We start from the raw sequence: 22863 nt of genomic DNA on the forward strand, positions 1-22863 counted from the left end.
TGTGGCTCGCCGGCTCCTTAGTTGTGGCATGTGAACTCTTAGTTGCAGCATGCATATGAGATCTAGTTCCCTGACCAGGGATTGAACCAGGGCCTCCTGCATTGGGAGCACAGAGTCTTAACCACTGCGCCACCAGGGAAGTCCCTTTATAGCATTTTGATATTTGAATCAGGTAAATGTAAAACAAAAGCAAAATGAAGTTAAAAAATAAACATTTCTTGCTCATTCTGATGTCATTATGTACTTAAGCTTCTTTTAGCTGAACTAATTTTATTTATTTCCTTTCATTCTGATAGTTTTACAGCATCCTAACAGTCTGGTTCCTTCCAGATCAGCATAAAACTGAGAGAGCTATTAGACTGTACACAGTGGAGACCAGGTTTATATTTCCCTTGTATATGCCCCCAAATGCCTAATCTTCCTCCTGAAAAACTCAACTGACCACGGTTTTGGTTTTGGTTTTGGTTTTGGTTTTGGTTTTTAAAGAAGCAGCTCTCGGCACTTGCACAAAATAAAGCTCAGTCACACTTAGTTACTAATTGATGGATGACTTTTCCCTTCCAAAAATAGAGAAACATTAAGGTTGCAAGGCCCACTTTTCTTTTTTACTATTTCTCATCTGCTAGAAGCAAAGAGAAGAGAATAAGGAAAGAGATTAGATTAGAGGAACATGAGATCATGGAGAACAACAGCTGATTCACAGCTTAGATAGCAGAACATGCAGTGAGCCAGGTACTGAAGTTAGGAAAAACTTTAGGTACACCTGACTTTTTTCCTTTTGATTTTTAATGCTAGGATTATTGTGAAGGACAGGTGCCCCATCTAGACTCTCTAGCCTACCCATTTTCATTATGGCTTAAAACCTCAATGATGCATCTCCAAAAGTCAAATTCCAGAGCCTGCAAAGGAAACTGGTAGGAGAGGCAAATACGAGATAGCAACAGCTGGAAGTTTCCTTTCCTAAGAGCAAGGTCCACTGGTAACTTAGGGGTCACCCAGCTACCTGGGGAAATCTGCCCCTCAAGTGAAGTCAGTGGGAACGACCAGATCAAAACAGTTCCCAGGAGACTGCTCAAAGAGAGGAAAGCACCCACCAAATATAGAAAGCCTGACATCCCATAGTAATGTCTTTCCTTTTGCTTTCCCCAAAGAAACAGCTCCACATGAGCCAAACAGTCTGCCCAGCACAGCCCCAGAGTCCCGTATTAAGTCAAATTCTGACGCATATTCAAGCACAGTGTTACACACCGGCACACGGAATGAGGCACGGCACACAGCACAAGAAAACCTCACAGACATGCTTTTTCTCTTTTTAAGCAAAAAAGAAACTAGAGGGCAAGAGAAAGCTTACCTTCTAAACGTGAGAAAAAGAATAAAACAAACAAGAGAACAAAAAAAAAGATGCATAAAGAAGTCATAACAGGGAAGTGAAAGTTATCAAATATGCAAAAGCAAAATTAAGTAAAATATCAAAGACGTTACATGATTTTACAATATGGATTTAAAATACAGTCTTAGAACTTGTTCGAGAACTTCATGCCTCTGAAAACAAATCCATAGTTAAGACAATCTGACTAATTTCTCCTCCACTCTTAGTTTAACTTTCTGGTCAACAAAGAGAGACTGTTGATTTTAGCCCCAGCTTCGACCTTACCTTATAGGTGTCCTGGAGGACAAACAGAGCCCTACTGGGCACCCAGTGGAAATCATACTACAATATCCCCTCTGTAGTCTGCCACCAGCCTGCTGGGTGGCCCTGGAGATAGCATTTGGGTCCACACGGTGGGGGAAGCTGGATCCTGGAGACAATGTGTTCCCCCCACTGCCTGCATCTTGGGCTCCTACAAGGGAAGTGTAAACCCAAGTGTCTCTGTTCCCAATCACTAGACAAGAAGCAGACCAGAGCAGCAGCACCTCAAACCACCGCTGCTGGGCTCTAGGCGGAATCCACCAACCCTTCTGGAATTCAAGAGGAAATTCTAGACCAAGGGTAAAGGGACCCCTCAAACTAACTGACAAACGTGAAAACTAATATTTCAGTTAAGCTCTCTTTAAGGAAAACAGAATGATGAAGGGACACACCTAGAAATGTCAAGAGTTTCCTTTGTAGATTTCTCTGGGTCAAAAATTGGTTAAGAAAAGTTTTCCATAAAATTCAGTCATAGGCATATTCTGTATCTTACTTAGTCACCTAGCAACAACCACCCACATGAAAGGCAGGGCTCCCACCCAGGGGAGTATACACAACACCAGAATTCCTCCACCAGCCCAATCCATGAGACTCCAGCTTGAAGGAAAAGCTACATCCTAGCTTTCAACCAACATTCACCCTGCATACCTATTTGTTTGTTCTACCTCAGAGCAAAGGAAAAGTGCAAAAGCAGGAAGTAACCCATAACCCTTTATTTTACAAAAGTAAAGAAGAAAATACTTTCATAATATCTAAGTAGTCCTATGCTACACACAATTACAAGAAAAAATGTGAGACAATCACATCCCCAGGAAGGGAAAATTGGGGATTTTGCTTATTTCTCCCCCAATAACACTTACCTTGCTGGCCCAGGCATCTTCGTCCCAAGAAGTGAGTTGTAATACACGAATGATCTCATTAATTTCAGCGCTCATCTTTTCTACAGTAAAATTACGATTTTTCAAAGCTTCTTCAATTCCTTGGTTTTTTGAGTTTTTAGTTGTTACAAAAATCTTCATAGCTGTAAAAATAAACAAAAGATCAGAAACTAAGCCTGGAATTTAATCTTGCTGTATTACAATATTCACACAAGATGTTCCACACTGTGAATATGTTTTGGGCTTCTAAGGTCTTAAAAAAGAATATGAAAACAAACACTGCAAGTCTGCCATTAAAGTTCCAGTATCAGCAACCTTCACTGTTAAGAAAGCTCAAGGTACAAAACTTCACCACATCATGATCAGAAAACTAATTTAACATGCATATACTGAAGATCCACAGTCACAAGATATCCACTATCCTTCTAAATGAATTATCATCCCAGCCCTAACACTGGCCCCATCAAACACAAACCTAATGTGACGAGATAAAAACAGTCAGTAAAACTGTAACCAAAGAATGCCGCTTGACCCAATCCTAGTGGAAGATCCCGAAGTGTTGAGTTTATCTTCCATGATTTATCTTAACATATAGCAGGGACTATCTAACCCCTAAAAGTGAAGAAGAAAATAATAACGAAACACTAGAGAAGAGAATATCTTCTTATAAATTAACTAAAATTATAAAAACAAAGATTAATCAATGCTTTACTGAGTTACCCAGATTAGAAAGATTCTTCCCAACAACCTTTCTGCCATATGGAACAGTTGGTCTCAAAAACATAGTTTTGAGAAGATTATAAGGCGCTATTTACAAATTTTTGTTTTCTAGTTCATGTAAGGGCTTTCTGAACTCTTACACTCACATCTCCTATTTTAGCTACTACTTGAAATTACAAAGCAGGGAGGCAGTAGCTGGCGATTACAGTGACATGCCTTATAAAATTCTGAAAATAAAGCTGCCCTCTGAGACTTAAACCAACTAACTCACAACTTGACAAAGATAATTTACATAAACCATGAGATGTCTGGTACATACTAGACACTCAACAAGTGCAACTCCCTTTTGCTAGTTGAGAGAGCAGCCACCATGTTTGCATTTCTGGGCTCTGCCCAATGGGAACGTGGTCCTAGTTGGTGTACACCACCTGCTCTTCAACGTAGAGAAGAGTTAAATATCTTCTAGGAAAGGGCTGTGGGTTCACTTCCTTACTATACAGTGCTCTATAATATCCATTCCAGCTCCTAATTGTTTTTTCTGAGTACAAATAAAGGTGTCAAAATCCATACATCCAAAACTAGAGTTTCTAGAGGAGAAAAGGGCCTGTTAGAACTTCAAGAGAACAGTATGAGGCAACAGGAGAGCAATTTCAAACAAAAAGCAAGAGAAGGAGAGCATTAGAGAAGATAAATACTGGTTCTTAGCTAATCAGCTGCATTTTTACTCAGGCTGAAAGACATGCAACTAAACAGCAAAAGAAAATAAACACCAGAGTTTAGAACATGTTAACATGTTTTTTTTCTGTAAGATAAAGTACAGACAGAAAATACCTGAAATGAGAACTGGCAGCAACTCTTTCACGGTGTTCATTGAGTTCACCAACATCACTCGGTGCTCCTGGTGAGTCAGTTCCTGCTGCCTCTCATCAATCATCTTGGCCATCTTAGTCATTCCTGGGCACAGGGAATAAATTGTGCAGAGTGAGCCATGAAACAATCCAGAGTCTGGCTTTCTGAGCCTAAATCCATTATGAATTACTGTGAAAGTCCAAACTGAGTGTCCACTTATTTAAACAACAGATACTATCACTCAACTCTAGCATTTATGATATAGAATTTTTCAGGACAGTTCTAAATTAATGCAACTTTATTCTTCTCATTAAAAGCAATTTATTAAATCCTAAATGTGACATAATTTTCACACATTTGACATAAATACATTCACAAATATTTTTTAAATGTTGCAATTAGTAAATATACATTTGAAAAAAAATTCACAAGTGGGGGGAAAAATACTTTGCCTGGCTACCATACCAGCTTTCATGCCATGTACCTGGCCACTGAACCTATGTGTATAAGAATCTCATGTGAGCCTAGTACAGGCACACCTCAAAGATACTGCGGATTCAGTTCCAGACCACTGCAATAAAGTGAATATCATAATAAAACGAGTCACAGGCATGTTCTGGTTTCCCAGTGCATATAAAAGTTATGTCTACACTATACTGTAGTCTATTAAGTATGAAATAGCACTATGTCTAAAAAAACAATGTACATACCTTAATTTAAAAATACTTTATGCTAAAAAATGCCAACTATCATCTAAGCCTTCAATGAATCATAATCTTTTCAGTGGTAACATCAAAGATCAGTGATCACAGATCACCATAACAATATAATAATGAAAAAAATTTGAAATATTGTGAGAATTACCAAAATGGGGCACAGAGACATGAAGTGAACAAATGCTATTGGAAAAATGGCACCAATAGACTTGCTTGAGACAGGGTTGCCACAAACCTTCAATTTGTAAGAACGCAGTTATGTGTGAAGCACAAGAAAGTGAAGCAAGGTGTGCCTGGGCTAAGAAACTAGCGGCTGAAAAAAATCTTAAGAATTACAATAATGTGTTTTGTTTTCATCTTTAAATTTTTCTGTACTTTCCAACTTATCCAAAATAAGGATGTATCACTTTTATAATTAGAAACAAATAAAAATAATTATGGGAGCTTCCCTGGTGGCACAGTGGTTAAGAATCTGCCTGCCAATGCAGAGGACATGGGCTCGATCCCTGGTCTGGGAAGATCCCACATGTCACGATCAACAAAGTCCATGTGTCACAACTACTGAGACGGCGCTCTGGAGCTCGTGTGCCACAACTGCTGAAGCCCGCGCCCCTAGAGCCCGAGCTACGCAACAAGAGAAACCACTGCAGTGAGAAGCCTGCCCACCGCAACAAAGAGTAGCCCCGCTCGCCGCAACTAAGAGCTCACGCACAGCAATGCAGCCAAAAATAAATAAATACAATAAATTTTAAAAATAATAATAATAATTATGGTGATGACAGCATTTGAAAGCATCTGGTGTTTTGGAGTTAGCATGCTAGCACTTTTTGCTACTTTGGTTATTATTCAAGGGTACTATGTGATTCTCTAACACTTTGGTTTTCCAACTGCTCTTAGAACTTCTTAAGCAGGTTCACAGATCGTCAAGGGGCACCCAGAGGGAGATGGAAAGGGTGGGGCTGCCTCTGCTTCATGCAGAGTAGCTCCATTTCTGTCTTTTATATGTTGGGATTCTGCAAAGATTTATTTTTTCATTATTTCATTAGATTTTTTTATTGAAGTATAGCTCATTTACAATATTAGTTTCAGGTATACAGCATAGTGATTCAGTATTTTACAGATTATACTCCATTAAAAGTTATTACAAGGTAATGGCTGTAATTCCCTGCTATACAATATATCCTTGTTGCTTGTCTATTTTATTTTTTAATTTGAGTATAGTTGCTTTACACTGCTGTGTCAGTTTCTGCATATATCCCCTCTTTTTTGGATTTTCTTCCCATTTAGGTCACCAGAGAGCACCGAGTTCCCTGTGCCATACAGTAGGTTCTCATTAGTTATCTACTTTATACATAGTAGTATATATATGTCAATCCCAATCTCCCAATTCATCTGCATAAGATTTCATTTGAAGAAATAAAATTTCTTCACAGTGCTAGGAGAAAGTTTAAAGGGTACTGCTCTAAAGCCATTTCCCAGCGATTTTCAATGACAGCTCAGAGAAATTCTAAACTGCCTTAAGTTTACAGGATGACTGCACTGAAACCTCAAGGAAATACATTTTATGTAAGACAAAAGAATTTTATAAGATAATATGTGATTCTTAATACTAACAAATTAAACATCTGATATGTCTTGTCATTGGTCTAATTCATACTTTAAGGAGCCTCAAGTTCATGTTATATGTCTATAACACCAAAAGCTGGTATCTGTTCATGTATTTTGAATACTGAATTCTCAGATGACTACACAATCAGAGATTTAGCCACAGAAGTTCTTCTCTCCTTCTAGGTCTGATTATATTATGCAGGCTTGGGCAACGGCATGAATCCATAATAGTAGGCAGGCTAATTAGCAAGCTAAGAGGTCACACAGAGCTACAGGCCAGCTGGCAGACAGTGAAGGAATGCTGTATAATGTGGAATGAAGAGGTCAGGATTCAGGGTGGCCTTAAGCACTGCAGTAATAGGAAATTATTTCCTACATTCTCCAGCAACATTTGCAATGTCTAGTTTAGTTCATTAGACAGGGCCAGGATCTGTAGAAAGCAGATTCAGCTTTCAGAGACAATGATATCTCTTCAGTAGAAGCACAGAGTCAGCTCCATCAACAGAGTAGAGACAACTAAAAGTTCAATGCATCATTACCTATCTTCCACAAAAAAAGTAGGGAGGAGTACCCCTTTCCTCTTGATCAAACATGGACAATCCATAAAAAATTCTGCTATAAAAGTAGGATATGACTAACCTGGTCCAAGATTCTTTGTGTAAGTGACCAAATCTTCCATAGTTTCCACCACCTCTGCCACTGTAAGATATTCCAAAATTCCTTTGCAAACTCTAATAATTTTACGAACCTGAAAATATATTTCATAGTATTCAGTCAATTGAGTAAACGATAAGTAAAAAACACAGTCATTCAGATGTGTAGCTAGTCAACATTTTGTCATCCTAAACAATCCTCAATCCTCCATTATTATCTTTTAAGGCTGGGCTTTTTGTCTGGAAGAGGTCTGCATGGGCCTCAGGTTGTCTACCTCAGCCTCGTCGAAGGTGAGGAGCAGGTCTGATGTGCCGGAGAGGATGCCCCTTGATCCATCAATTAGATAATCTCGAGCAGGCACTGAGTAAGGGTCTGACTGAAGCATCTGGGCTGCCTGGACAAGCTTGGTGCAAGCATTCTCCACCCTGTGGGGAGGAACATGGAGTTAACTCACTGGCAGAACCAAGCAGAAGAATATCACATGCAAATGCAAAGAATGTAAATGGACATAAATTCACATTTTTTTCCTATATGGAAAATAGCCAAGACCAATTTATAATAGAACCTAAGTTTCCAGCTTTTAAAATTTACATTAAGGGCAGCACATTCTTTCATTCACTGCACTAAGCCCTTGTTCTTCATTATTTCCTGGCAACAAAAAATAATGAGAAAAAGTTTTGGACCTTTTACTTTAGGTTGTTGTATCTCTGTAACTCCTTTGTTTCCTTCCTATTCACCCTACATACACTGCCATTAAAAGACACTTACACAAAGAACTGATATCCCTGACAACAGTTTCAGATTCAACATCGGAAATGAAATACCAAAGCACTGTGTTAAGCGAAATTTAATAATCAGACAAACCAAAGAAATAGGAGGAAACACAAAGCAAAAGTATGAGGTAATGCATAAATTTTTCTTTCATCTAGCCAAATGGATTTGTTTGACAAACTGGACAGTTTGAAAACAACCCTATAAAACTATGCTGTTAATTAAAATGTCACTGGCATTAATAACTGAATCAGTTAGTAATAGTTTAATATAATATAGTTTAATAACACAGATGACCCGATCAGCCAAAGGTGTCTTTTTTTCGGGGGGGGGGGGTCATTTAAAAAAGGAACCCGAAATGCATAAAGCAAGTATTCTCCTTGACCCTCTTGTACTACTAAAATGTATTCATTCATTCAATTATTCTTCTGTACAGAGTTGAAAAGGACCTAACAGATCATTTCCTCACATTCAGTAAATCCATTATGTTATCACTGAGTGACTTACATGCAACAAATTACTTTAAGTTAAAATATTTAGCCAAAATTACACATTCTTATTTGGAAACACAGAAAATGTCCCATGCAAATAAAAGCCCACTTCACAGCAAGTTATATCAAATGAAATAATATAAAAACTCAACAAGTATAACACAGTCTTGTTAAAAAATAGAATTAAACCAACATACTAATTTCAACTACATAAAAAGCATTGGGCTATGGACACTATAGGTATGTATATAAAGATGCAAAAAACACTATTCTAACTCTCAAGAAGCATACTTTGGTAATTCACAAACTTCAGAGCCATAAGGCAGCACATAATAAATATCAGCAAAGAGCAAGAGCTCACTGGCGTGGCTTTTGATCAGTCTTAGATGACTGGTTATTTTCTGTTCCTTTTAAATTTTTAAATTAAAATTAAAATTTAATTTGAAATTACATAACATATATATATATATATATACCCATACATATGACAAAATCATATACACATATATAAAACCCTGAGGCATACAGTGAAAATTTTTCTTCCCTCCACTATCTCCTAGGCATTCAAATTCCATCTACTTGCAGCCAATGTTATGTGTTTCCTCTGTATTCTTCAAAATAAAGACACTTTATGCACAAAGAAACAAAAACATAGGCTTCCACCATTTTTACACGAATAGGATCATACTATGCATACTCTCTGCATTCTGATTTTTTCACTTAATTTAACTTGGTGATGTTCTAGTAGAAGTACCTAAAGAGCCTCCTCATTGTTTTATACAGCTACATAACTAGTCCCTAATTTATTAGCATGCTGCAATGAATCACCTTGAATAAACATTTTTTTTTTTTGGCCGTGCTGCATAGTTTGTGGGATCTTAGTTTCCCGACCAGGGATTGAACCCGGGCCCCGGCAGTGAAAGCCCCCAAGTCCTAACCACTGGACCACCAGGGAATTCCCAATAAATATCTTTTTTTTTTTTTTTTTTTTTGGTACGCGGGTCTCTCACTGTTGTGGCCTCTCCCGTTGCGGAGCACAGGCTCCGGACGCGCAGGCTCAGCGTCCATGGCTCACGGGCCCAGCCGCTCCGCGGCATGTGGGATCCTCCCGGACCGGGGCACGAACCCATGTCCCCTGCATCAGCAGGCAGACTCCCAACCACAGAGCCACCAGGGAAGCCCAATAAATATCATTTTTAAATGTGTATATCTGTAGGATACTATCTAGAAATGGAACTGCTGAGTCATAGGTATGGACATTAATAATTTTGACAAACGTTGCCATATTGCCATCCACAGAAGTTATCAATTTACACTCCCACCACAGTGGATGACACAGTGGATCTGTTTCCTCACAGATTCAACAACTCAATGTATAATCAGACTTATGTATCTTTACCAATATGATAGACCAAAATTGATTTCGATATAGTTTGAGGTGAAAGTTATATAATATACAATTAGTAATTTTAAAGGGTATAATTTTCTGTGTGCTTGAAAAGAATGAGTTTGCTCTAATTTTTAGGTGAAATATTTCACATATTCCATCAGCTCAAGCTTGTTAATTGTGCTGTTCAAATCTTCTATATCCTGGCTGATTCTTTTGGTCTGTTTTATCTATCAATTACTGAGTGATAAAATCTTGCACCATAACAACAGATTTGTCCATATCCCCTTGCAGCTGTTTTTGTTTTTTATATATTGAGGCTAACTTATTAGGTACATATAAATTTACAATTATTATATCCTTCTTGTAATCTGAACCTATTTATCATTATGTGATACCTCTTTATATCTCCAATAATGTTTGTTGCTGATATTAATATTGTAAACCAGCTTTCTTTGACTATTTTATTTGACTGGTATATAACTTTCTAACTCTCAGTATCCTTATATTTTAGATGTGTCTTTATAACTACATATATACATATAAGTACACAGTTTTAATCCAGGTTAGCAACTTTTAACTTAATAACTTAGCTCATTTAAATTTATTATTATTGATATATTGGGGGGGCGGATTGAGAGTCTTTTTCTATATTTTTCTATTCCCTTTACTATTTTATAGGTCATATACTTTATGTTTTATTATTTTGTGGTTCATTAAATAGTTTAGCATGCATACTTGGCATGGTAACAATCTAAAATGAGTCAATAAGGACTTCGTTGGTGGCACAGTGGTTAAGACCCTGCCTGCCAATGCAGGGGACACGGGTTTGAGCCCTGGTCTGGGAAGATCCCACATGCCGTGGAGCAGCTAAGCCCATGCACCATGACTACTGAGCCTACGCTCTAGAGTTCGCGTGCCACAACTACTGAATCCCACACACCTAGAGCCTGTGCTCCACAACAAGAGAAGCCACCACAATGAGAAGCCCACACGCCGCAACTAGAGAAAGCCCATGCACAGCAACAAAGACCCAACGCAGCCAAAAATAAATTAACTTTAAAAATAAATAAATAAAATGAGTCAATAATTGTACTTCCTCCCCAAACAACAGAATGATCTTAACATACTTAATTCCCAATCACCCCTTTCCTGACCTTTATGCTATTGTTTTCAAGTTTTGTTTCATGTTTATGTTATTGTTTTCAGGTACAAAATGCTGTATCTTTTTTTTTTTTTTTTGCGGTACGCGGGCCTCTCACTGTTGTGGCCTCTCCCGTTGCGGAGCACAGGCTCCAGACGCGCAGGCTCAGTGGCCATGGCTCACGGGCCCAGCCGCTCCGTAGCATGTGGGATCTTCCCGGACCGGGGCACAAACCCACATCCCCTGCATCGGCAGGCGGACTCCCAACCACTGCGCCACCAGGGAAGCCCTGTATCTTTTACTTTCAACTTTTAAATCTTGTTAGGCATTACATTATTGTATAAGTCAAAGTTTGTTTATATTTACCAACAAACTGTCCAATATGTTGGCTAATCATTCCCTCTTGTATCTCAGGCATTATACCTGGAATCATCTGACTATTGTCTGAAGGACATTCTTTAGCACTTCCTCTAGTAAGTCTGCTGGTGACAAAATGTATCCATTTTGGTTTGTTTGAAAATGCCTACTTTGTCCTCATCCTTCAAAGATTACTTCAGTAGTACAGAATTCTGGTTGACAATTATTTTATCAGCACATTGAAGGTATTACCTCACTATAATTTGACAACAGAACCAGAAAGACATGTAACAGAAGCAGAGGTTGGAGTGATGTGGGCTATAAGCCAAGGAATTCAGACAGCTTCTAGTGGCTGGAAAAGGCAAAGAAATGGATCCATTCCTAGAATCTCCAGAAGAAACACAACTCTGCTAACTCATTCTGGGCTTCAGACCTCCAGAACTGTAAGATAAAACATTTATATTGTGTTTGTTACAAGAGTAATATGACACTGGCATCCAACTGAAATTTACCAGGCATACAAAAAGGCATGAAAATACCACCCATAACAAAGAGGAAAAAACAATCATTCAAAACCAACCCAGAAGTGACACAGAGGACAGAATTAGTAGACAAGAACATTAAAATAGTTCCTATAACTGTATTCTATGTGTTCAAAAGCTAAAGGAAAGACTGAGTAGATAAATGAAAGATATAAAAAATATGGAAATAGAACAACTAGAGATACAAAAATACACTGGATAGATTACTAACAGATAAGATATTGCATGAAGAAGATTATTGAAACTGAAGTGCTAGCAATGAAAATTACCTAAAATGGGAGAAAACAAAACTTAAAAGAAAATGAACAGAGCATCAGTGAGCTGTGGCACAGCTCCAAGCAGCCTAATATGTGTGCAATTGAAGTCCCCAAAGGACAGAAAAGGGGACAGAAAATAATATTTGAAGAAATAATGGCCACAATTTTTATAAACTTAATTAAAACTTAATTAAACTTAATTAAAGCCCCAAGTCCAAAAAGCTCAATAAAACCCAAGCACAAAAAATACCAAGGGAATTACAACAAGGTACATCATAATGAAGGTACTTAAAACCAATAATGAAGAGAAAATATTAAAAGCAGCCAGAGAAAAATGAGACACTTTATATTACAGAGGAACAAAGATAAGAGTAACAACAGACTTCTCACTGGAAACAATGCAACCCAGAGAACAGTAGAGCAAAGTACTGAAGAACTTTGAGTAGACCCAAAGAAAATATTTCAAAAATTAGGGCAAAATAAAGACTTTTTCAGTATGTAAGGGTTAAAAGAATTCATCACCCAGCAGATCTGAGCTATAAGAAAGTTTAAAGGAAGTCCTTCAGGAAGAAAGAAAATTATACCAGATAGAAGTTTGGATTTACAGAAACAAATGAAGAGCACAAAATGGTAAATATGTGCATCAATATATAAACACATTTTTTCTTATTGTTTAAATCTTTAAAAGATAACTGACTGACTAAAAGCAAGAACTTTTTTAAAACACAAAGTTAATAAAAAGTAAATCTGATTCTGCTGACTAGTTAGACAATGAGAACTGGTTTTGCGAAGGACTGTGGCAGATGTTTTCCACAAATTAAATGAGCTAAATTTACAGAGAAACATATTTAAGATGTGTATATAACACACAACAGGGCAGAAAACACATGCTTTGCAACTAAACTTATGATTTAAAAATATTTAAATGAAAACTTTAAAATATCCAAGGTATTCAAAAATATTCAAGTGTTTCGAAAGTCTTTTAGGGATGTCAGCCACTTATTAAAGAGCACTGGCCTCATGCTTCAAGATATTTTTTTACAGCCATTCCCTCTAGCTGAAACCTCTCTCTCTCTCTCTCTCTCTCTCTCTCTCTCTCTCCCCCCTCTTTTGCTTGACTAACCCCTACTCATTCTTTTAGGTACCATTTTTAAATGACTGTTCCTTCATGAAACCATCCTATAAGTCTATAAGTACCTTTCTTATGTGCTCCCATGAGACATAAACCCTCCCAGTTTTGTTTTTGCTATCTCCCACAAGAATGTAAGTTCAGCAAGGTCAAGGACCCTATATATCCTATATTCACAGAGTAGAATCCCTGACACATAATAAATGCTCAATAAACATTTATTGAATGAATGAATGGATTTTCACCAAGTACAGGAGATCATGAAACCATCTGGCCATAGAAATCATTAACTTTAAAAGGTCACAAACTTAATTTTATTTCCAGGTAACATGAACCTTGATGAAATTATAGCAAACAAACATAAGCACCACAGAATGCAACTACACCTATTTGAAAGGATACAGTTACTGCACAAGTGTTTCAAATTTGGAAAAAGCAAAAAATAAATGAAAGGAATAACCATCATGGAGAAAGGAAAGAAGAAAAAAAAAAGATGAAATGGAAAAGCTTTACAGGAATCAATTTGATTCTCCACTAATGGTTCCCTTGTGTGGTAAAATGATAGGGCCAAAACAGACACTACACCCTTTCCTTTTACCTACAATGAGACATCTGATCTGTACATTAAAATTTAATGGCATTCATAAAGCCAAACAAATCCCACCATGACTAACCAGTAGGCAGAAACAGGAAAGAGTCTGTCTTGTCTGTGGAAAATGAGATTTTATTTAAACATTCAAGCTGCCTGACTTAAAGAGATCTTCTACTTTTTAATACAAATCTGAATTTTTAAAAAGCATTTTAGAGGATGACAGTAGGGATAAGGTCCATTTCCTAAATAATTATAGATCTTGACTATATACTAATAATATTGATTTAGCTACTTTAAATCAATCAACTAGCACATTTTAAGGCTTCTCTCTGCCTCTGAGTCTTCAACCTAAATTAATAGGAAGCTCTTATGCTTTAGATCAATGGACCAATGACAGCCTCACAGGACCCACTCATAACCCTCTAATCCATTCTTCACAGAATTACTACATGATATAAACCCACACAATTTAAGAGATGGAAAGGTTCCAAACTACTCAGTTCCATGTGATTTCAATTATCACTAATCAAGACGCTTTAACTTATGCTGAATTTTTTATTTAAGAAAAATAAAAGGATAACAGATCTAGAGATCATAAAGATTCATTGCCACAAGACATTTTTAAAGGTTCTTCTAGACTGCATCCAGAAGTGAGAATCTTAAATTCCTTTAGTTTAATTTTTTCATAAATTTGTTCATTTAACATACTGAAGACCTACTACTTGCTACACAAGTCCTAGAACTAGATTTGCAGGGGGTGGGGGTGGGCACACTGTGCGGCTGGCAGGATCTCTTAGTTCCCCAACCAGGGATTGAACCCAGGCCCACAGCAGTGAAAGTGCCGAGTCCTAACCACTGGACCACCAGGGAACTCCCTAGACTTTTTTTAAGTCCCTACTTTTAAGGGGTTACCACCTTGGTAGGACAAGACATACATATAAACAAATACAAATTAGTATTTAAAAGTATGCCCAGCACATGCTGAGGGGACACAAAAGTGGAAGTAGTCATTTTTACCTAAGAGATTAGGACAGTTGTGATAGAGAAGGTGAAGACAACACTGCTTCTGCCCTCAGAAGTTCAGTACTACTTATAATGATGATTCTCCTCATAGCATCTCTGAGTTGTTTTTCCAATGGAATAACATTCTCTCCGCTCCCCCCACCTCTCTCCTCCCTCTCTCTCTCTCTCTCTCTCTCACACACACACACACACACACACACACACACACACACACACGAACACATGCATGCACACACACAGTCAAGAGTCCTTTCTGTGAACAATAACATGTATTTGCAATAGACCTGGTTTGACTAGGGAGGGCAGTTCACTATCACAAAGGACAGGTAACTTCCTCACCCTGAAGCCAAACAATCTCAATCGGCTTCTGTCAAAATCAGTTATCATGGGCTTCCCTAGTGGCGCAGTGGTTGAGAGTCCGCCTGCCAATACAGGGGACGCGGGTTCGTGCCCTGGTCCGGGAGGATCCCACATGCCATGGAGCAGCTGGGCCCGTGAGCCATGGCCGCTGGGCCTGCACGTCCGGAGCCTGTGCTCCGCAACGGGAGAGGCCACAACAGTGAGAGGCCCGCATACCGCAAAAAAAAAAAAAATCAGTTATCATATCCCAGCTCACTGATTTAGATGAGGAAGGGAGAGAGACAGCTTTGGACAAAATAATACAGGCAGACCTTGGAGATACTGAGGGTTTGGTTCCAGCCCACAGAAATAAAGCAAATATCACAATAAAGTGAGACACACAAATGTTTTGTGTGCATATAAACACATATAAAAGTTATGTCTACACTCCACTGTAGTCTATAAATGTTATGCATATAAAAGTTATGTTTACACTCTACTGTAAATATATAAAAGTTATGTTTACACTCCACTGTAGTCTATTAAGAATGCAATAGCATTATGCCTAAGGAAAACAATGTATATACCTTAATTTTAAAATACTTTATTGCTAAAAAATGCTAACCATCATCTGACAGTGTAGGGTTCCTACAAACCTTCAATTTGTGAAAAATGCAGTATCTGCAAAGCACAATAAAGTTAAGTGCAATGAAACAAGGCATGCCTCCTTAAAGGAGAGAGTCTGATGGGCCTATTTAGACATATACTGCTGTATAACTTTAAATCAAAAAGCTCTCTAAAACATTCAACAAGTTAAACTTTCACCCCACCCCCAAAAAACATGTTGGGGGGTGGGGTGGAAACTACCCCATACCAAATTCACTGTTTTAATAAAACCTGACCTTAGACAGTATAGCCATTTAGATTATAAACACTATCACAAAAAATGCATTCTGCTTACTAAAGACTGCAGTGCTATGGAGCAGAACACCTGAAAATCTGACATCATGGAAGTCAGATTACCCTGGAGCACATCCAAGGAAGCAGGTGTTTACATCTTGGGACCTGTCCTTTCAAGAGAGAGAGCTGGTCAGACCATAAGCATATCCAATCACAAAAAGCACAGACAACACTTGGTAGATAGGAAGGAAACAGGTGGGAGGAAGAAAGAACACAGTCAGCTGGTGGGTGAGGCTTTCCGCCACTGTGGCCATGGCACCCAGCATGTCCATTTCCAACCAGGCTGGCCCTGGCATAATTATCTGGCAGGCAAAATCGACTGGCCGGGCTATTCCTGCTGTCTTCTTAACCCATGTTGAGACTCTCCTTCCCTTCCCAACTGGGCAGGGTCTCTGAGAGATCAAGAAAGGCCCAGATTACTTCCAAGTTTGAGAAGCCCATCATATTTAAAAATGAAGAAATGCCAAAACAAGGTCATAAACATGGTGGTATATTTAAGTCGTTACATTGAATAATTTTAATTGCACGATAAACATCTTCTTTTAAGAATCCCTCTCTTCCTCTATGACTACACGTATACCATTTGAAGAAAATACTGAAGTCCAGGCCCTTCATAAATATAAGGCCTGGGTGAGAGGCCAGGGGTTGGGGGTAAGGGGCAGGCCCTCAAACACTCTGCTTTCCCACATTTAGAACCTAACTGCAGATCAGTAAAAATAACTGCTGATGACTCAAAGATTCTCCCTTCGCTATGTATTCAAGCATTTAAACTGTTAACCTGAAGAATGAGCTCTAATGAAATTCCAGGTATTAGCAAGTGATAATGCAGTCTTTCTAGTATCCCTCAAATAGGACGTATGGCCTCTAGTTGTATACCTCTATACAACTCATTCCATTCTCGTATCTTTTTGTGCATATACATATGATTTTAAAACTGATAATAATATATGTAAAGATTTCAAAAGACTCAGGGAGATGTGTGAAAATAAAGTATTCTTCTATATACTAGCCATTTGGCACTAATCTTACTTTAAAATAGCAAAAAGCAGAGTCATTCCGTGGCTTCCCAGTACCAGCCAATACGCTTTGCTCCTGGCACTGCCATTTTGAGAAAGGTCAAGGAGTCTTGGCCATTAGTCATTCAGAAACCTGAGTGAAGGCTACAAGCAGTTAGTTTTTAGGAGGAAGTTAGGAACACTGAGTACAATGACAAACTTTAATCTAGTTCAAGTAGCAAGTGTCCAGCACCAACTCACCCCCGTGTATACTGTGTGGTAACACTATAACATCCTGTTCCAACCCTGTGCTCCTAGATTTAAAGATCCTACAGGCCTCATCCACAAATTATTCCTTTCCCTGACCTAACTCAGTGACAGTACCAGACACTGCATGTGTACACCCAAAACTAAACTTTAAAACCACAATGAGTCATACTGAAAACATTCAAAACCCTTTAACAGCAACACCACACTCTTTTTGCTAGAACATGTACATTGAGATAACAAAGCTAAAACACACATAAACATCAAAGGCTCACTAAATTCTTTTATTTCAGATGAGATTAGGAGGGTATGTAGCCAGTTTCAACTTCCCTTCAAACAAAACAGGATTCTGCCAGAGCCCAGAGATAACTAAAAGGGAAGCAGCATGTCGGGGATGGGAAGGTTCGAAGTGTCACTGCTGCCCAAGCTACATCCTCCTCAAGGCTTGCTGGCAGCTTATGAGTCACAACCTTTGAATCCTATAAAGCCTGAATGACTAGTCCTAGTCTTTCTCCCCACCTTCTTTCACCCCTTGTTCAAATCTAGCATCTGTGAAGGGAGAAGAGATTCTGATCCTGCAAGGTTCAATCAAGAACTCTGCTACCTACAGGTCTATCAGCTCCTCTGGTCCTTCCTCCAACTCATGCTGTGGTTACAGCAGAAACAGATAAACATATAAGCAAGTGCGTCTTACAGATACTAGTAGTTTTCAAATGTATGTTGATGCTGTCGTGATGAATAAAATAAAAATCTATTTTAAAACATTACAAATTCATTGTGACTTTTATTCTTATACATTCTTAATCAACTAATAATAAAGAGTCTCACCATTATTATTTGAAGTTCCTTATGCTGAAAAAAGTTGATAATCACTGTTCTACAGCAGAATGTAATGAATGAGCTAGAGGTGTAAATACCTAAACACAAAGTGAAGTGGAATAGACACACAATGAGAGAATATTTTTACTTATGAGGAAAACTGACAAAAACTAGGATGTGGTTTAAAAAAAAAAAAAGAACAAAATCTGGAGATAAAAGTCAACAGTAGGCTGAACAGCAGTCAACAATCATCCTAAAAAAAGATAATAAAAAAATAATTAACAGAATTTATGATCCAAGAGAATCATAAGCTTGTAACCACTTATAATATTGCTTTGAAATATATAAAGTTAAAACTGACAATTATGCGGAAAACTGACAAATCTACAATTATTATAGATTTCAACAGACCTCAATCATAAACAGTTTATGATTTATAGCAAGACTATAGAAGTCTGATCAATAATACTTATATGTTGACCTAACTGATAAAAAGAGAACCCTATACCCAAGCAGAAGAGAATACACTTTCTTTTTAAGCACACACAGTAGTACACTTACCAACACTGACCACTTATTATGTCACAGAATAATTTCGAAGAATTGATCACATACCAACCAAGACTTCTGGGCACAAAGCAATTAAATTAGAAATATAACAATTAAAAGATATAAGCATACCGCATTTTATTGCACTTCACTTCACTGCACTTAGCAGATACTGTGTTTTTTACAAATTAGAAGGTTTGTGGCCCCTGTGTTGAGCAAGACTACAGGCATCGTTTTCCCAACATCATTTGCTCACTTCATGTCTCTGTGTCACATTTTGTTAATTCTCACAATATTTCAAAATATTTCATTGTTATGATATTTGTCATGGTGATCTGTGATGTTATTACTGTGATTGTTTTGGCATTTTTTAGCAATAAAATATTTTTAAATTAAGGTATGTACATTGTTTTTTTAGACACATGCTATTGCACACTTAACAGACTACAGTGTAGTATAAAAAACTTTTATATGCACTGGGAAACCAAAAAATTCATGTGACTTGTTTTATTGCGAATATTATGGTAATCTGGAACTGAACACACAACATCTCTGAAATATGCCTGTAGTAGAAAGAATCTTTAAATGTACTACTAAATAATGTACATGGGTAAGAGGAATTCACAACAAAATTACAAAATATTTAGGGCTGAACAACTATTAAAGTACCTACACAGCTGTTTCTAAACTTGTAATCAGAGCAAAATTGAGAGCCCAAAATATTATATTTATTTAAAAACAAGAAATACTAAAAGATAGAAATATTGAAAATAAGATATTCAAATAATAAACCTAACAAAATAAATAATGAACCTAAGAACAGAATTTAATGAAATAGATCTTTGGGGAAAAAACTAATAATAAAACATAAATCTCCCATAAGAGTGATAAGAAAAAAAAAAGGTAGAAATAGATAATACTGAACAAAAAAGGTTAGAGGAAATGCATAATTTCTTAGAAAAGTATCAGATTATCAGAATTGACTCAAAATGAATTTAAAACCTGAATTAGATAATAAAAGGAATCTGAAAGAGTAATCAAATTTCTTCCTCTAAAGGACACCAGACCCAAGAAAGTTTTAGATACAAGTTTTGCCCAACTTTCAAGGACAGACAATCCTTTTCTTATATAAAATGTTTCAAAGACTAGAAATCTTATTTTATGAAACTAAAATAACCTTGATAACAGAATAAGAAACAAAATAAGAAAATTATAGATCAAGACTCCTCATGAACAAAGAAGCAAAATCTTTTTAAAATATTAAAGTAGAATTTAGCATTGTATATTCTTTTCTAAATCACTACTACATAGGGTTTATCTTAGAAATGCATAGATGGGGGAACTCGACGCTTTGACTGCTGGGGCCCGGGGTTCGATCCCTGGTAGGGGAACTAAGATCCTGCAAGCTGTGTAATGTGGCTGAAAAAAAAAAAAAGAAAGAAAGAAATGCATAGACGGTTCACCATCAGAACAGTTGATACTTACGGAGTAGACCAGAGACCATCTTATAGAGGAAAGGATAAAAACTGCATGATTATCTCAACAGATACAGAAAAAGTATTAAATGAAAACAAGCAATCAGATTTTTTTTAACAAGGTCTTACTACAGGAGACAATAAATGAGAGGAAATTTTTCTATGAAAAAGCTTAAAAAGTAACTGAGTTTATTTTGAGAAAATGACTGAGAAAAAAAGATTGAGAAGCTCAAGAAGAAAGCTAATTTTCACCAAATATCTTTTTTTTTCAGGTACTTTCACATACATTATCTCACTCATTTAAGCCTCACAATAACTATTACATTATGAGAAGAGATTCTTACAAGGAAGGGTGAGAAAGAGTCTTAGCATACTGGATTGAGTACAAGCCTGGTGTCAGATAGTTTAGGGTTTGACTCTCACCTCTGCCGTTTATGTACTAGGTAACTTTCAACAAGTTACTGTGAGCTTCTCTGACTCTCAGCTTCCTCAACTGCAAGACGAGGTGCATTAAAAAACACAGTATAGGGCTTCCCTGGTGGCGCAGTGGTTGAGAGTCCGCCTGCCGATGCAGGGGACACAGGTTCGTGCCCCGGTCCGGGAAGATCCCACATGCCGCGGAGCGGCTGGGCCTGTGAGCCATGGCCGCTGAGCCTGCGTGTCCGGAGCCTGTGCTCCGCAACGGGAGAGGCCACAACAGTGAGAGGCCCTAGTACCACACACACACACACACACACACACACACAAACCACAGTATAAAGTACCCAGCTCATAAAAGGTACTCAAGAAATAGAGCTATTTTTACAAGGCTCTTTTGCTTCTATTAAGGAAAGAACAAGAAAGATTTTAAATAGAGGTAAGAAAAAAAAACTTAAACCTTGAGAACTTCTTAATTTGAGATTGGACCTATATAGTCAAGGTAATCATTAAGGGAATACTAGTGTCTAATTACTTTGAGTGTTTCTGTTTGTATTTGCAGGGTAGGGTTGGGGCAGCCAACGGCCTCAATTCATCTATAAAATAAAGCAGTTGGATTAAATAATCTCTATGATTCTTTTTAACTTTAAAATATTATGACTTTAACTTCTTTATAGCTTAAGGAGGTGTAAGACACTGCAGTACATCACAAATTACATACATAAAATTCCTTCTTTGGAAATACTCAGGAAAACTGTAAATCGTTATCCTCTACGAGTGGTATAAAGTTAGTAGTGCCTGGAAAGAGAGTGGTGGACCACCTGACTTCTTGGAAGTCAGATTATGGAAAGAACATGGACTTGGAAGCCACGAGACCACCAACAGGAAACATGTTCTGCCACTTACATGCTGAGAAAACTTGGGTGAGTTAAAGTTTGTCAAACCTCAGTTTTCTTATCCGTAAGATGAATGTATTAATACCTTGAAGTTGATGTTCTCAGAATTACATGAGAAAATAAAAATATGTAAGTACCTCTCCCAATAATACATACTCAATAAATGTGAGTTCCCTCGGCCCCTTGAGTTCCCTTCAATCATGTGACTGATCACTCTGTTGACAATGGAAACCAAAGTATTACATGTTTAAAGTATTATTTGCTTACTTCTTAATCATGAAGTGTATACAAATTAAAATAAGAGTTAAATCCCTGCCAAGTTGTTTAGAACTCTTCCACAAGTTAATAAAATACCCAGAGTTCATTATTGAAAAGACTCAAAACTTAAATCACTTTTGCTTGAGAAAGTCTGTGAAAAATAGTAGTACTCAACTATGTTTAATGTGGCAAGTTCAAAGGTGAACTATTTAAAGTTTGAGTGCTTGCTCTAGGTCAAAAATGCAACAAGTCAGCTGACAGATGTGAATGATTATCTCATAGTTACTTGGTCATCTATGTTAAGTAACAAAAATCTTCTCTTAAAGTAGCAATGGAAGGATCACTAAAAACTCAAAGTTTAAAAAACAAAAATTAGGGCTTCCCTGGTGGCGCAGTGGTTGAGAGTCCGCCTGCCGATGCAGGGGACACGGGTTCGTGCCCTGGTCCGGGAAGATCCCACATGCCGCAGAGCAGCTGGGCCCGTGAGCCATGGCCGCTGAGCCTACGCGTCCGGAGCCTGTGCTCCGCAACGGGAGAGGCCACAACAGTGAGAGGCCCGTGTACCGCAAAAATAAATAAATAAATAAATAAAAATAAAAAACTAAAAAACAAAAATTAGAATCACACATTAGGCCCAGAGAAGCACAGTGCATTGAGTGGTATGCTCAAAGAATTAATATTTTATTTATTTATTTATTTATTTTTGGCTGTGCTGGGTCTTCGTTTCTGTGCGAGGGCTTTCTCTAGTTGTGGCAAGCGGGGGCCACTCTTCATCGTGGTGCGCGGGCCTCTCACTATCGCGGCCTCTCTTGTTGCGGAGCACAGGCTCCAGACACGCAGGCTCAGTAGTTGTGGCTCATGGGTCTAGTTGCTCCGCGGCATGTGGGATCTTCCCAGACCAGGGCTCGAACCCAAGTTCCCTGCATTAGCAGGCAGATTCTCAACCACTGCGCCACCAGGGAAGCCCAAAAATTAATACTTTAAAAAGATATTCTGGGGCTTCCCTGGTGGCGTAGTGGTTGAGAGTCCGCCTGCCGATGCAGGGGACACAGGTTCGTGCCCCGGTCTGGGAAGAGTCCA

At 37.9% G+C, this 22863-nt stretch overlaps 1 protein-coding gene across 3 annotated transcripts in view; it reads right to left on the bottom strand.

Moving 5' to 3' along the window:
* VCL (vinculin) overlaps window positions 1–22863 on the bottom strand; it is a 101527-nt gene that overhangs the window by 38739 nt on the left and 39925 nt on the right. For 2 of the 3 annotated variants that reach the window (XM_027129808.1, XM_027129810.1), the window contains exons 3-6: window positions 7390–7540; window positions 7101–7209; window positions 4120–4242; window positions 2551–2711 (exon numbers count right to left, since the gene is read on the bottom strand). In XM_027129808.1, the coding sequence (XP_026985609.1) occupies window positions 2551–2711; window positions 4120–4242; window positions 7101–7209; window positions 7390–7540 (544 nt within the window). Of the gene's footprint in view, window positions 1–2550; window positions 2712–4119; window positions 4243–7100; window positions 7210–7389; window positions 7541–13389; window positions 13396–22863 lie in introns of those variants that run through there. The other variant, XM_027129809.1, reaches the window with a different exon arrangement.

The sequence above is a fragment of the Aethalodelphis obliquidens genome, unplaced genomic scaffold (assembly GCF_003676395.1).
Source record: "Aethalodelphis obliquidens isolate GAN/ISIS:26980383/991018 unplaced genomic scaffold, ASM367639v1 scaffold37, whole genome shotgun sequence".
Classification (NCBI taxonomy): domain Eukaryota; kingdom Metazoa; phylum Chordata; class Mammalia; order Artiodactyla; family Delphinidae; genus Aethalodelphis; species Aethalodelphis obliquidens.